The sequence below is a fragment of the Lissotriton helveticus genome, chromosome 9 (assembly GCF_964261635.1).
Source record: "Lissotriton helveticus chromosome 9, aLisHel1.1, whole genome shotgun sequence".
In the NCBI taxonomy this organism is placed as follows: domain Eukaryota; kingdom Metazoa; phylum Chordata; class Amphibia; order Caudata; family Salamandridae; genus Lissotriton; species Lissotriton helveticus.
In genome coordinates, this window is record NC_136070.1 from 1,154,210,102 (window position 1) to 1,154,226,357 (window position 16,256).

General features: G+C 41.8%; 1 protein-coding gene across 2 annotated transcripts in view; it reads right to left on the bottom strand.

The window, feature by feature from the left end:
• Positions 1 to 16,256, bottom strand: part of CACNA1D (calcium voltage-gated channel subunit alpha1 D) — a 1,365,963-nt gene that overhangs the window by 65,073 nt on the left and 1,284,634 nt on the right. For both annotated transcript variants that reach the window (XM_078661595.1, XM_078661596.1), the window contains one exon: positions 5,137 to 5,253. In XM_078661595.1, the coding sequence (XP_078517721.1) occupies positions 5,137 to 5,253 (117 nt within the window). The remainder of the gene's footprint in view (positions 1 to 5,136; positions 5,254 to 16,256) is intronic.

A 16,256-nucleotide genomic window follows, 5' to 3' on the forward strand; every position in this document is an offset into this window, starting at 1 on the left:
CCACCTCAGTTGCCAAGTAAAATGCATTTAGCTATCACTGCTCTATCTTCACATATGGAGGTGCAGGTTGTGAAAACCCAGACTGGAAACCCCGCCCTTTGACTAAGACAGGAGGTTCTCCCAAACCGTAAGTCAGATCGGAGAGCAAACGCACAGGCTCAGGAACTTCGGGTACCACTTTCCCCAGGCACTGTCCGGGGCGATAAGAATGACTTGAGCCATTTCTGACGTGCCCTTCTTCAGAACTGGAGCCTGGAAAGGTAATGGTGGAAATGCATACAGGAGCCCTTCCTTCCATTTCAGCTTACATGTGTCTTTTAATAAGAGCCTTAGAGGAAACTACAGTGCGCAGAATTGCTTGCACTGCGTTTTTGACTGTGGCGAATAGATATAGGCAGGGCATACCCAACTACTTAAAGACATTCTATGCCTTCTCAGGATGAAGACGCCACTTAGGGCTTACCAGAAGAAGCCTGCTCAGTTCCGCCGCTCTGTCATTCAAAGACCCTGCCAAATGGTTGGTAACTAAGAATATTGTCTTCTGATCCAGCCACCTCTAGCTGTGTAGCACTTCTTGAAATAGGTTCTAGAATCCCTTTGTGCCCTGCTTGTTGTCATACCACATGGTGGTAATGTTTTCTGTAAGAACCTGCATCAGCCTTTCTCTCAAGGATAGAAGAAAGCTTTCAGGGACAGACATAATTTCCAGAAGCGCCAGCTGATGGATTTGGAGCCATCTCTCCATTGGAGACCAGAAGTCTATGATTTTCACCTCTCCCTAATTGTAAAGCCCCCCCCACCCCATCCAGCCCAGCAGTAATGCGTCTGTCACCATGGAGAGCTCTGGGTGAGGGAGGGGGAGAGGTGTGCCACGGGTGAGGTTAGCATTTGTCTCCCACCACTGGATATTGTGCACTATCTCCTGCAAGACCTGAATGGAGTCTGAGAGGCATCCCTGATGCTGGTCAGGTGGAATCTGAGATTTAACAGCAGGGCATGCATGTGCCACCTGGAATTCAGGATGAGAAGACAAGAGAGAACTGGGACACTGAAAAGAACCCACATAGAATGGTACGAGCTAAAAATAGTAAATTTAATTTCATAAGCCACCTTTTTAACCATTATATATGCCCTAATAGGCTTATTTACAAGCCCCTTGCGTAATTCTTAACTTGGGAAAAGTGACGTACGGGTGGCGTAAGGGGCTGGTAAATAAGAGCTAGGGGCCCGATTCACAGAACTAACTTAAGACAAAATCCTAAACTTACATCATTTTCGTATTCACAGAAGGCACTTACTCATTTTGGTATTCACAGAAGACACTTACTCATTTTGGTATTCACAAAATTTAGAAGTCCTAACTTTAGGACTCCTAAATGCCTTCTGTGAATACCGAAAGTCTTAAAATTAGGATTTTTCTCAATTCAGTAGTAGTAAAGTTAGGACTCCTAAATGCCTTCTGAGAATACCGAAAGTCTTAAAATTAGGATTTTTCTCAGTTTAGTAGTAGTAAAGTTGAGAAAAATCCTAATTTTAAGACTTTCGGTATTCACAGAAGGCATTTAGGAGTCCTAAAGTTAGGACTCCCAACGTCTGTGAATACCGAAATGAGTAAGTGCCTTCTGTGAATACCAAAATGAGTAAGTGCCTTCTGTGAATAACAAAATGATAGTAACTTTAGGATTTTGTCTTAAGTTAGTTCTGTGAATCGGGCCCTCGGTGTTTAGCACTAGGACAATGGCAATGCCCTGTTAGCCAGCCTCACTGACACTGAATCCAATCAGGCTCTATTGAAGAATGTCTTAGATGCAGCCACATGACTCATCACAGGTCTAAAACAATATGATCCCCTAGACTCTCACTGTGGAAGTCTTCCGCTGACTTCCCTACAGCCTGCATAATCGTTCACCTGCTATATCACCTACAGTACTTTAACTAACAAATACTACCATACCTGCTGAAAGAATTCAGCAACTTAGGTGGCCAATGGTAAAAAGAAAAAAAACACTCTGCAAACCTTAATGTGCTTGTCCACACATGTAGTTCCTGGCCTTCTCAGGGAGGAATGCACACACCTTTCGCAGTACTCCCAGTGAAAATTGATATCTATATGTGCTGTATGATATTTCAGCTGCATTCCTCTTATTTTTTTAATTATTGTCAGTCAGATGCAAAACCATTGAAAACTGGCAAAATTTGCTTCAGATTTTGCATTTTCTAATTGTGGATTGAAATGTTTTTCAAAAAATCACTTGCTGCTTGTGCCAAAAAATATCGGACATGGTTGATAAACCCACTAAAAAGGTAGATACTTTCCCTCTTCCAAAATAATCCTGTATTTCCTTGCCTCTCAGTATTCTATAGTTATTGAAAGGCAACATGAAGCACCATAAACAATCCCTAAAAAAATAACTAATATACAAATCAGTAGTAATAAGCGACATTCTAGCAGCTGAACCTGCTATGGCTGCCCACAGACTCCCCAACCCCACCCTCTGTGTAGGACAGGACAGTACTGTCATTCTCAAATTCCACAGCTTTGATACATGCAATTTGCAATACAGTTTTCACTCCTTGTTTTAGTGCTAATATGTATACGGTGGCTTCCCAATAGGGCGCAGTGTCCCTGAAACAGGAGGACATACATTCTTTTGTAGGGCATGAGATTTCAGACTCGAACGCTGAAGCCAAGCATGATGCCTGAGACAAGTGCCACGTAAAGCCTTCTCACTGCAAAATCATCTACATCCAGGAAATTCCGCTCCGCAGACCTCTCCCTGGCCACCGTCCCACGCATCCGTAGTGCCACAGCCGGAGGCAGATCCTTCTCCCACCGCGCCCCCACAACCTGGAACACCCTCCCCCTCACCCTACGACAAACCGAAGACCTTCTAACCTTTAGGAGACAACTCAAGACCTGGCTGTTCGACCAGTAGCAACAGCACCCCCCCTACACCCTCCCCCAGCGCCTTGGAACCCTTGTGGGTATGAAGAGCGCTCTACAAATTGTATTGATTGATTGATTGATCCACATCCACCTAGATCACATGATTAATGGCGTCTCTGATATAAGTGAGCAGAGGCTCTGCGTCCCTACAGCGCTGGCCAAGGAACAGTCGACATTTTGTTCCATTGACCTCTGTCAAATTGCCCCACAATAGCTGCATTATCTACTCTCATAGATAGTGGTGTTGCATCAGAAGTGAACAGTTTTTTCACAAAATTATGAAGCTTCTTATTTTCTCTGTGTCTGGAGGAGAAAATTTGCTAACTAGCACAGTATACGTTAGCTGTAAGAGTACTGGGCCACATTTATTCAACCACCTACGTGTTTGATTTCTCGAGCCGGAAATGTGTAAAACATCCCTTTGTGCCACAATGATAGCTGGAAGTCGTGCCTGAAGCTGTGTATCTCCTAATAATTATATCTAATCATAGATTAGTTTTTTCCGTCTTGCAATAGTTATAAAGTTTGTATTTTGCAAAATTGTGTAATTTCATCAAGATGCGCAGATCGGAAAATGGTTTTCGAACATCTTTTACTTTCAAAGTTATAAGAGATACTGTATTTTATACTTTACCTTGAAAAGTTGAATTGACATTCAATTACACATTTAGGCTGAAACAGGGAACCAGTTTAATAAAACAATGTCATAGAGGTTATTTTGGGGTAGGGAAATATCACACTTGCCTATTGAAACATAGCCTCTCCGAACGACCTTTGTGATGGGGAGGTCATGTAACCCTTTCTGGTGGACCCTCCAGCCCACCACGTCAACATATGACCACTTCCTCTGGCGGGGATCTATATGCTGTTAGTGCACCTGCAAATTTGGCAGATACACTGAAGGAAAGGCAGATTGGTGAGCGAGAGCCATGCCCGTAGTGGGACTTGTGTTACTAAAATATTATCAATGACTCGACACACAGGGAGATGTGCCCTTCAGTGACAGGGGCATTGGGGCAGATGTATGAAGCCACTTAGCGGTTGCAAAGCCTGTGATTCCATAAATCACAGTGTTTTAGACCGCTAAATGGCTTTTCAGTATGTACTTAACGTATCTCGATATTCAGCAAGTGCTTACATAATCAACAAAATGGAATTAAAAATGCCTAATAAATTCCAATTAGGAAGTGGTGTGTTTAGGGTGTCCTCTCCAAATTGTGGGTTGGAATGCGGTGTATCAATGGTTTGCCAACAAAATTTCAGCCGCAAATTATTGATTTGTTACTGACTCCTCAAAGAAGGTGGCAACCCATTTGCAAAGGGGAAAGGTTATTTACCTTCTAGTTTAGGGCAATCCTATCCTAAAAAGCCTATTTTTAGTCTTCCTGGAAGACACAAATATTGTTAATATTTAACCCATTTGTAGCAATACTGCTAAATTGTTAGATATTCCTGAATAGAACCGATTTTATCCATTTGCCCTTTTCTACATTTGTTTGTCAGTTTGTTTGCTCTAACTTAATTTACATATGTAAGATGTTTATTTCTTTAACTATATTGTTTGTCATTTTACCAGACTCAAATATTTCACATACATTCACATCCTACTTCTTAGGCAGTGTGCGAGTTCAATCACAACTCAAATCAAGACTGTAACTTAACTCCCTCATCATAGCCTGTCAAAAGATTCCCTACAAGCCCCCGCTGACAACGGGCAAAAACTATAACCAGAAGAAGCATGGAATAGGAGTGGGTCAAGCAGGCTGAGAAATTCTCCGCTCTCTGAAATGCTAAACAATGGCACAAATGTGTTACTTACAAAGCCTATAATCTATGGAGTCCTATCTGACTGGTACACAGAACATAAGTCTAGACTGTCCTAAGGTTCTCCCCTTTTACCATCTTACTGAAAACACAGCCTGAAAATTGTAGTTATAGATTGACAAAACAGACGTTTTGAGAAAAAAGATCCAATGATAGTTCCACTATGAAAAAAAGTCCAAAGAACTCAAGATGGCAGAGTCCAAAGCTGTTTTTGGTCCCTTATATTATGTTCTAGTGGTTCTGCTCAGTGGTGGAGAAGAAATTCAGTACTATCAAATCTGAAGTCGATCTTTACAGGAGAATTAAAGGTTGTAAATGTCAAAATAGACAATACCGTCAAACACAAAATAAAATTTGTATATTACTCTGAATATATCTTCATCTTCATCTTGGTTATGTTCATCATGCTCATCATTTTGTAAGTCACATGATATAGCTCGCCGTATTTCTGGTCCGATGTCATGCAATGTCCTGAGTCCAGCCTGGATGAATAAAAGTGGCATAATAAAACAGTTGTTGGCTTTCCATCAAAAGCACAGTCCTCTGTGAAAGTGGACACATTTGCATGTAAGTAAATGGTAACTCTGAATAATAGCAGATGACCGAGAACAGCAATATGCCCGGTTTGATCTACTCGGGGCATGTATGATATGATTGTAAGACTGAATGAACACACATACTTAATTGGAGATACTTGGACACTGAAGAGATCTGTGCACTGTCATCTGGGTAAACATTGCTTAATTTTAGATAAATGAGTAAGGACTAGGCAAACTGTCTATAGTATGTTGACCATACTGTGGTAAACATGAATACAATGACATTTTTGTAATGTTCAATGCAAGGTTTATAATACTTATTGTTTAACAGGCATATATGTAGCCTTCTGTACAATGCTCATTATCATATAGTGATTATCCATTTACTAACATTGTTCCCATTCAAATACATGCAATATTGGATGATCATGCTTTGAATTAGAGAAATTCAGCTCTTTAAACTGCTGAAGCATGGGTCTAAAATACACATTTCAATGGTTCATCACAATTAATGTGCCATTTATTGAAGGAGTTCTTTAAGAAACACGGTATACATAAGTGGTTGAGTCCATCATGTAGCTCGTGGTGCATCATTAGCTTCCTCTATGGCCAAAACCTATGATCCATCTTTAAACAAGAAATCATCTCAAGCACCAAGGCAGAGTGCCAAGGAATTGCTTTAATTTTACAGGAACCCATTGTCCATATCTTTACAGTAGCAGCACACTCCACTACTCTTTGCTTCAATCAAACCCCTGCCCATTCCTCAGATGACTATTGATATTAGTGGGACAGTTATCAAAATCCAACAAAAAACACCACCAGGGTCTCTGACGTCAGACTGCCAAAGCATCAAACCATACTTTACTATTTGATCTTAAATGTCACAATCACACTGGTAATCAAACATGATACCATGGGGCATCATCTTTCTAAAACTGTAATTACCCAGCTGTCTCCCCGGCAATTCCAATGGTACCTTCAAATCCCTTAGCGATATCCACAGACGGGACTACAGAAAATCCCTAATATATCAATGGAACAACCCAAATCACTACGAATCTGAGTGTTCTATTTGTTAGGGCCAGCTAAAGTCCATACAGCATACTCAGAGCACTCTTAAACTCAAAATTATAAACGCCAAGGCCCAGAGGAATCAAACAGACAGGCAAACAATCTCTGCTTTAGGGCAATCCTATCCTAAAAAGCACTAAAAATCCACCTTTGCTGAAATTCTTCTGTTTCTAACCTTTTTGCTAAAAATACACACCCTAAGGCCTTTCCATTTACGGATTCCATTGGTGGATTGTGTATATCCACAAATCTCTACCTAGATCTTTGATTGAGTCACCAACATTTACAAATTAATAAGAATTCTTGAATCTCCAAAAGAAATCCAGCAAGATCCAATAAACTAAACCAATCAGAGCCACTGATTCTGGTGGCAGTTTCAGATTCAAGCGGAGATCCTTAAAAATCAAAAGGAGTAATAAATGACTTCCAAGAGACTTGATGAAAAGAAGGAATGAAGAGAGTAGCAGGGTCTGTAGCTAAATCAGGGTCTCAGAATCTAAATATATTATTTTGCCAAACGCAGCATAGGTCAAGTGGTGGTAAGTGCTCATGATATGAAATTGCTGAAGAGAATGAAACTCAACGTGTATTCAACCAATAGAGAAACCGTAAAGGTCGGAAGTGGTTTCTGTAACTCATTAGCCACTATTTAATGCATATCAAACAAACAAGATCGACACAGTTGCACAAAATTAGATAATGAATCTGACGTTTAAACATTCCGTCAACAAAGTAGGAGACACTGCCGCTTTCAAATGAGCTAACAATAACAACCATTACATATCAAATAGAAACAAACACCAACATAGGAAATAACAAGTTATCAATGGCAGAGATAATGCTACTTCAAGAGATAAGTGGTAATAAAGGACAAATGTAACACAGAATAAGGGAAATGAGGAAGAGAATCAAAATCCAGTGCACAACAAAGCCAAGAACGAATGCACCTTTTCAGGACTGTGACTAGTCTTAGAGAGTAAGCAACTAACAAAACCTTGAAAGATCATACAAGGAAATCCAAAATTCAATTGTTTTTTAAAAATTCAAATTTTTTAATTCAAAATAGAATTTTATAAATTTTTACAGTTGACACATATTGAATAAATAAAACACCCTCTTAACAGTATTACTAGTTTTTCTTCCCAGTCATCTGACTTTGAGAAATTCAAAGGTTTGAGCTTTCTCAAAAACATAATGCAAAGGTAAATAAAAAAAAATCCCTTTTTCAAATTAATAAAAGAGTAAAACTGTTTTTGGGTCCGAGTAGACATTACTTTTTGTAATATTTGTATTTGTTCACCTGTATGTTTTGACATTGGACATTAATTAGCTGTTTAGCCATATCTCTAAGTAGTACTCATCTTTATCATTGATTTTGTTCATAGACTTCCGCAAAATGGGTCACTTGTAGATTTTGACTCAGGTTATGGAAGAAACAACCCCCCCCCAGCAAACCTTGTGTATGATATTGCTTTTGAGGTTAATAGATTATCTCCAGGAACACACATCATCACCTTTTAGTAATATCACTTTAAGAGGGAGGAACTAACACCCAAAACGCGTGGACGCGCCTCACGTCAGTCGTCCATTTGTTCACATACCCCGCTGATCATGTAAATGTAAATGTATTGTATTTATATAGCGCACTTCTACCCGGAGGCCTCGTAGCGCTGTATTCATACCGCTGTGGAACCCATCCTGTGAAATGTCCACTCCTGGGCACCCCCAAGGTGAAGCCAGGCATCCACAGCGCTGCGGGGGCCGTTGTGGAGATTAAGCAAGCTATTGCCCAGAGTCACAGAGTGGGACCCATGATTAGACTAGGCACCGAGGCGAGAATGATCAGGTCCGGGGAAATTGAGTCCAAGAGCCGCCGAGGCGGGAATTGAACCCTGGTCCCGGGCCAGACCTCTGCATCAGGGTCTGCCGCTCTAACCATTGAGCCACGCTTCTCCACTCCACTCTTCTCTCATCATCGAGCAAACAAACAATTCTCTTTTCGCACTCTTGGTCCACCCTTTTCCGAGACACATGGACAGTAAGTAATAACTAACTGATGTGATTACAACATGGGGTGCACATTTAATTTCTTTGAATGCTTTATGTAGAAGCAACATCTGGGACACATACATTTAAACCACAAGGAGCAGGGGCACAAGATTACTGCAAAGTACAACACACGCTATGTTTGGATTTTTAACTTTTTAGTAGGTGGTGGCGCACAAAGGGTTCTTTCAGCAGATTGTTGTGTTGATATTCAATCACAGTCAATTTAAATATCGATCACTAGTTGAAAGTCGTCTTGACAAACGGTTGATCATCAACAACAACTTTCAGCGCTCACATCGGTTGGTAGACATATCGTAAACTTGCATGACATCATCTTTGGACATTATTTTAAGCATACTGGGGCATATTACCAACGTTAAGCGATATTTATCGCTAACGATGCTTAGCAACGAATTTTTTAACGCTAAGCATCGTCAGAAATTATCGCAGATAAACCTTGCTATTATCAAGGTTTATCGCAAATGCGATAAGCAATGCATGAATATCGCTGAAAAGTCAGCGATATTCATGCATTACCGAGCTAATGCTCTTAGCCATGTTATCCACCTCCCATTGAATAACATGGCTAAGAACTGCTCAGGGCAGGTGTTAGTTTTTGGAGATATTCGCGCTTAGCGCGAATATCTCCAAAAGTTGGTAATAGGAGATAGCGATGTTAGCGACTGTTTCCAGTCGCTAACATCTTGGCACGCCCACTTTGCATGTCATTAGTGATAAATATCACTGACATGCAAAGTGGGGCCCAAGATGGTCGCTATCTCCTACTAGCTGTCTCTAACTGGTGTTAGCGACAGCTAGGTAATAGGGAGATAATTTTATCTCCGCTTTCTTGGCTCTTAAAGCCAAAAAAGCGGAGATAAACCCCCTTGATAATATGCCCCGCTGTTGTTTATAAATAGCATTAAGGCCTGTCTTGATCTGACCACAAAATTAATTTCATGTTTTAGATTCTCTATTTGAATACCCCTGAAGAAGGGTCACCGACCCGAAATGCATTGGGCAAGGAGATGAGGATTTTCACACAAGAGAATTTTCTTTATGCATTACGAGAAATTCCAATAATTTTACAAATCGAAAGTATCCAATGTGAATATGATGGAGCAACACTGGTAAACTATAAACTTTGACTATAAACATTGATTGTTGAACAGAAAACATTGGAATATAAAGATTTATTTTTTCAAAAACTGGATAGAAAAAAATGTTGCGTATTATTAGCTAAGTGCGACGAGAGTCAAAAGGTGGGGATCCACCTCCGACATATTGCTTAGTTCTTACATAGTGCAATAGAAGACATTACATTTTCACACTGGATGCACAGTGAGAACACAGTACAGTTTTAAATTATGCACCACATAAAAATGTAAATAAGTTTCAGTTCTGTAGTTACTTCAAGATTTGTTCAAAAAATTCTACCCAGAATGTTCACAGTTTTTTAGGGAGGAGGTTATTAGCACCTTTTAACAAGTGAGATGGAATTACCATGCTCTGAAACATATACTTAGGATGTTTGGCTTTTGTAGCCAAAGACTGACATTTTAGCTTCAACGCTATGTGAGCCTGCAATTGGACAGAGGTAGCTGGTAGACTAACTATTGAACCTAAGTGACAGATTTTTTTTTCATTGCAATGAGGTGTGTTTTACATCTACTGCAATTCTTGAACCATGAGCCCAAACAGTTATATTTGCATCACCCTAGAGTTGTTAGGTAACCGGGAACTATATTTCTGCTGCTTATGCCCAAATATAATGACATTGGTTTCCCCAAGCTCATTTCTACTCCTTAGTTAGCTAGGTGATTAGTCAATAGAGGTATTTAAAGTCCTCAGAAGGCAATTGATGATTCAGTCGAGGATGGAGGTTTTGTCAATGTACTGAAACAATGGACCCTGGGGCATACAAGTTTCTGTAGAAAAGCCCTGATCTCACCCATTTCCCGTTCAAGGTCTATAGTATGTACGACAAAAAAGGAGGTGCAAGAATATATACCTGGTTGAGGTGTTTGTTAGTAAACATCACGTCTGAAATTTGAAAACTGTTTGCTAAGTTTATTCTAAACCAGACTTCTCCAACGAGTAGCTCATGAATTACTGGTAGCTCTCCAGCTCCTTCTAAGTAGCTCTCAACTTTGCAACCCAGCCAACTAAATTAGAAGCTTTTGTTCAATTAATATATGTGTACCAAATTTGAAAAGTGTGTTTTTGAAACAAAAATGTGCACATTTTCAGAACTTATAATTTCCAAACTATATCTCAAGTTGATAATTGAGTGATGCATCAAGCAGTAGTGGGGACACATTACTGATATTATTACCGTGCTGCCAGCTATGACTGGTATTTATTACCCTTGAAGAGGCATTCTAAATGAACAAGGTATTTTCACATTAGGCTTTCAACCCTGGTCTGGTGTTCATAATTGTTAGACCTGGCATCTTTTGTCATGCTTTCTCCTGTCTTTTTGCTTCTGACTTTGGGCACTTTACCACTGCTGACCAGAGCTAAAGTGCAAGTGCTCTGTGTCTAAAACCTGATGGAAATTTGTTTCTCCATGATTGGTGTATTTGATGTACTAGTAAGTCCCTAGTACAGTGCACCATGGGTGCCCAGGGTTTATACCTGAAATGCCACAAGTGGGCCTGCAGCACTGATTGTGCCACCCACACAAGCTGCCCCACAAAACCTGTGTGTGCAGTTTTAAACTACCATTTCGACCTGGAAAGTGCCATGCCCAAACCTTCCCTTTAAGTACATGTAAGGCACCCCTAAGGAAGGCCAGTGTGCAGTGTACTCAAGAGGCAGGACATATACTTGTGAGGTTTACATGTCCTGCTAGTGAAAAACTCCTAACTTCATTGTTCAATACAGCAAGATCTATCTCTCTCATAGGTTAGCATTGGAGCTGCCTGGTAACATCGTACCAGTGTATCTTCCAATTGGGAGTAGACAGAAAATTCGAGTTTGGTGTTACTGTACTCACAATTTAAAATGCATATTTTAGTGAAGTTGTTTTTTAGACAGCGGGTCTGAAAACTCCACTTTTAGAAAGTCGGCATTTTCAACCATAACCATTCTGTGCCTTTGCCTGTCCCTAGAATACATGTCTTGGTAGGATGACAGTTGGGCTTAGTGAATTCACTCTAGACAGTCACACACAAAGGGAGCTTAGATGTGCCCTGCATAACTTGATGGCCCATCACCAGGCTGATGATCCTTCCCGACCTAGAGTGGTGAGAGGAGCTGACACTTGCACCTGTATAGGGCTGTGCCTGTCCCCACATAAAGAAGTCTCCTCTCCCTATAGTGTGTCTGGAGCCAGGGCCAAGAAGGGGAGGGTTTTGTGCACCACACAGTCCTTTCCTTGAAGTCTCCCTACTTCAAAGATTAGAATGGGCATATGTATTAGACCTCTGACACCATATACCTGGAACACTTTTGGACTGAGGACATTCTGCCAGGAAGAAAATTTATTGAGTTTCCAGGAGTGACTGACACTTTGCTGTCTGCTTTGCTATGCTGTCCTGCTGCCTGTTACTTCTGTCCTGGGAGTGAGAGGACGGGACTTTGCTCTCTACATCCTGCTTTCGAACGTTTCTCCAAGGGCTTGAGGTGAGCTTGCCTTCTGTAGGAAGTTTCAGGGCCATCAAAGACTTGCAGCACCTGGGCTCATCTGCCGAGAGCCCTACCTGCCAAGTGGTGCCCACTCCAGTACCTGGACGCTTCGAAGTGAATTTCCGTGCTACAAGAAGAAACCAACACCAAGCAACTCCGGAACCGTTGCCTGTCTACAATTCTGACACTATGCTGCTGCCTGCACCAAAGTTGTGGTCCCCACTCAATCCAACGACCACGACTTACAATGCAGGCTTTGATGATGCCGCAGTGCCACAAAGAACAGCCACTGCGGGAGGCATGAGCACATGCCATCGACGTCCGTGATGCACTGCTCCAACTCTGATGCCGCAGCTGTGGCCCAGGGGTTTGACCTCGCCACCATAAAACCAAGGTCTCGCAGATTGTCTGCTGACTTCACCATCAACACTGGACAGCATTAAGGAACAGCGGTATCTAACCTGCAACCGAAGAATCACCTCCCCTGCGCTTCACATCGTCCCTGGGCATTAGCAGCTCAATGACCCTGCAGCACCTCCAGGAACCGACAAATGACTTGCTATGGACCATTCCCGAGTGCCAATGTGCCAACGACCCTGCACAGCAGTAATGAAACCGACGAATCACCTGCTTTCGCTACACCTCACCTGTCCCTCGCATCATCTTGATTTTTGACCCATCCAAGGTTCTGTACTGGGGTCTGCGTGACTCCTGTATCGGCCCGTGTTCCCTCGCAGTCGGACTGAACTTGTGGATCTGTCCCGGTCAAGCGCGACCAGATGGCCCCAGTCAGAGCTATTGTTTTCTAAGAACTAGAACTTAATTCAATATTGAAAACTTCCTAACCTTATTTGTGTATGTTGGATTTTTGTCATTTTGGTCTTGTTTTACTAAGAGAAATATTGGCTGTTTTACTGAACTGGTGTGGAGTACTTTTGTGGTCTTTTCACTGTGTTACTGTGTGTGCGTGTACAAATACTTTGCACACTGCCTCTGGGGATAAGCCTGGCTGCTTTGCCAAGCTACCAAGAGGGTGAGCACAGGTTAGTCTTAGTGTGTAACTTACTTACCCTGACTAGAGTGAGGTTCCCTACTTGGACAGGGTGCATACCACTGACAAAGAGAGACCGCATTTCTAACAATAATCTTGCGTAAGGTGGCTACTAACGTAATCTTGTCTGATGTGGTTTCTATTACAACACTAATATTATTCGTAGTGTGGGATGATCTTCATTTAACAATAGTAGCATAGTAAAGGTTGGAGTATCCTGTGCTAACCCATGTGTACTTGCAAAGTAATTGAATGAGCTTTTGCCATTTACAAGCCTGTTTAACGCTATCAAATGCAGCCTTAGAATACATGAAGCAGAGACAGAGTAAAGATTTACTTATGAAAGCCTGTGAAAAACAAGTACAGCAACACAGAAATATTATTGATCATTTCATTTTTTTGGGCAAAACATGGCTTTGATATATTAATAAGGAAATTAAACCGAGGCGCATACTCTTTTGCCACTACTTATAGCAGTAATACAAGCCTATGATTAGTAGGCATTGCCGGATCACCATTCCTTTGGGTGGGGTGGACGAAGCAGTGCATCCATAAATCAGGGATAAAGGCATTAAGTAAGCAACTGTTATGGTTACTTGAAAATGAAAAAAGACAAATTAATGTTCAGATTCTATCAAAACAATAGATTTTTCGCCTTATCACAAGAATTTGTCACATACTAAAAGTCCCAATCCTATGGTCTGATCACCATGTCCTAAAATGTCAAATACTCGGCATACCTACCCGACAAAACCCTTGAAAGAAACACGGCAAAGCAGGACCTGGAATAAAATGAACTTAGACTCCTTTTCCACTCATTTTGCCCTCCTTCCTCAATCCGAATTAGATCTCCCCAATGAGGCGGCCAAATCGCTCGAGCAAGCTATCACCTCAACCCTTGACAAAATCGCCCTGGTAAAACAAGCCAAGTGCCGTCATCAAGTCTCCCCCTGGTTTACACCAGACCTGAAAAGTGACAAGCTAGCTGCCGGAAAGGCAGAACGTGGATGGAGACATACAAAAAGCGCCACAGACAAACAGGACTATAAAACAATACACCAGCACTATATGGACCACATAGCTGTAGCCAAAAAAAATTACTTAGGGAATAGAATCAACCAGGCATCCAACTAACAAAAAGAACTCTATAGGATCCTGAAAGAATTTACCAACACCCCTCTTGTCAACCTACGCAGACCTCCTCACAGGAGTGTGTTGACTCTCTTTCAGTCTTTTTTGTGAACAAAATTAATGTCATCCATAGTTCCTTCCCACTGCCAATGGGAACACCACCTACAGAGAGAAACCAGAGCATTTCTCCCCCACATTCCAGCCTTCTTAGAGAATTCCGCTCAGTCACTGAGTTCTAGCAACACTCACAAGGATTAAATCTGGCTACCCCACAGAGCCAGCTTCCACCCAGATTATATCCAAAATTGGACTAGCCCTTTCGCCTAGACTGACCAAACAATTTAATAACTCGCTATCTCTGTCCACCATGCCATCAATTTGGAAAGAGGCCACAGTAGGACCCATCTTAAAAAAGCCCAACAAAAATCCCAAACAGCACAATAACTACTGACCAATTTCCCTCCTACCCCTTTTTGGAAAAGTCCTGGAAGCACTGGTAAACAATCAACTATCTAAACACCTAGAGAGCAACAACCTGTTGGACCTCTCTCAGTCCGGGCTCCGGGCCTTCCACAGCACCGAAACGGCACTACTGGAGATAATCGATAACAACAGACTCTCTCTTGAAGCCAGACAATCTGCCATCTTGGTCCTACTAGACTTGTTGGCAGCTTTCGACGCCATCTCCCATAGCATCCTCTTGTGCCCCCAGTGGGAGCTTACTGTCGAGGGCCCAGCACTGAACTGTCTCAGGAGCTACGTTACAGACCGAACATCCAAAGTCCAAAGAGGAGCCTTCACCTCCAGTAGCCATCTCATTGACAAGGGTGATCCCCAGGGTTCCATACTAAGCCCCACTCTTTTTAATTTGTATCTATCTCCCTTAGCCAAAATAATCTAAGCATGGAGCTTTGATACAGTATGGTATGCGGACGACAGCCAACTACTAATCACCCTTGGACCAGTTCCCACCTTCAAGAAACTTACATTAAAGCAATGTATGGCAGACATCAATGACTGGATGACAAATAATCACCTCCAACTTAACACTGGTAAAACAGAGATATTACTCTTCGGTAAGGCACAACAGTTATGGACCAATGACTGGTGGCCAGCCACCTTAGGCCCCTGCCCTTTACCTAAAACAGCAGCCCACAATCTTGGAGTGATAATAGACAACAAACTCTCAATGTCTGATCACATCAACCATGTAGTACGCACATGCTGCGGGCTAATGCGTAGCCTTAGGAAAATCTTTAAATGGATCCCATTGTCCTTACACATGCCTTTAGTGCAGGGATTATTTATAAGCCGTCTGCACTATGGCAATGCCCTGTTAGCATCCATAAATGAAACACACCTGACAAAACTCTAGGTTTTGCAGAACACAGAGGCCAGACTGGTCCTAAAACTCCCCCCTCACTCGCCCTCGGCCCCCAGTCTGAAGACCCTTCATTGGCTTCCCATCAAAAAGAAGATCACCTTTAAAATATTCTGCCTGATACACAAAACTATAAACAGAACAGGACCTCAATATCTAGCACAGAAACTAATAAAATATCAACCAATAAGAAACCTTCATCTGCCAGCAAACAATATCTAACCACACCAAATATCCGCACCGTCAGCAATGGCTGCAGATCATTCTCCAAAATCGCCTCTACGATATGGAACACGCTGCCCTTGCACTTCCATACGGAAACTGACCATAAGAAATTCCGCGGATCCCTCAAAACCCTGCTATTCTGAGTTCCTCCCCCCCTGGCAGTTTTTCTTTTTGCTGTTCTCCCGGTTCCTGCACGTGATAGCGCTATGAGACCTACGGGTGATATATGCGCATAACAAATGTCAAATAACATAATATAACATGCTGCTGGTTTTGCAAATAAAATAAAATGGTAAGTAAGCAATCAAAATCAAATACCGGTAAGGGGTCAATAGAAGCAAATAGGTTGCATGTACATAACGAAGGAACGAGTCAAATAAAAGAGTTAAATAACTTTAATATGGC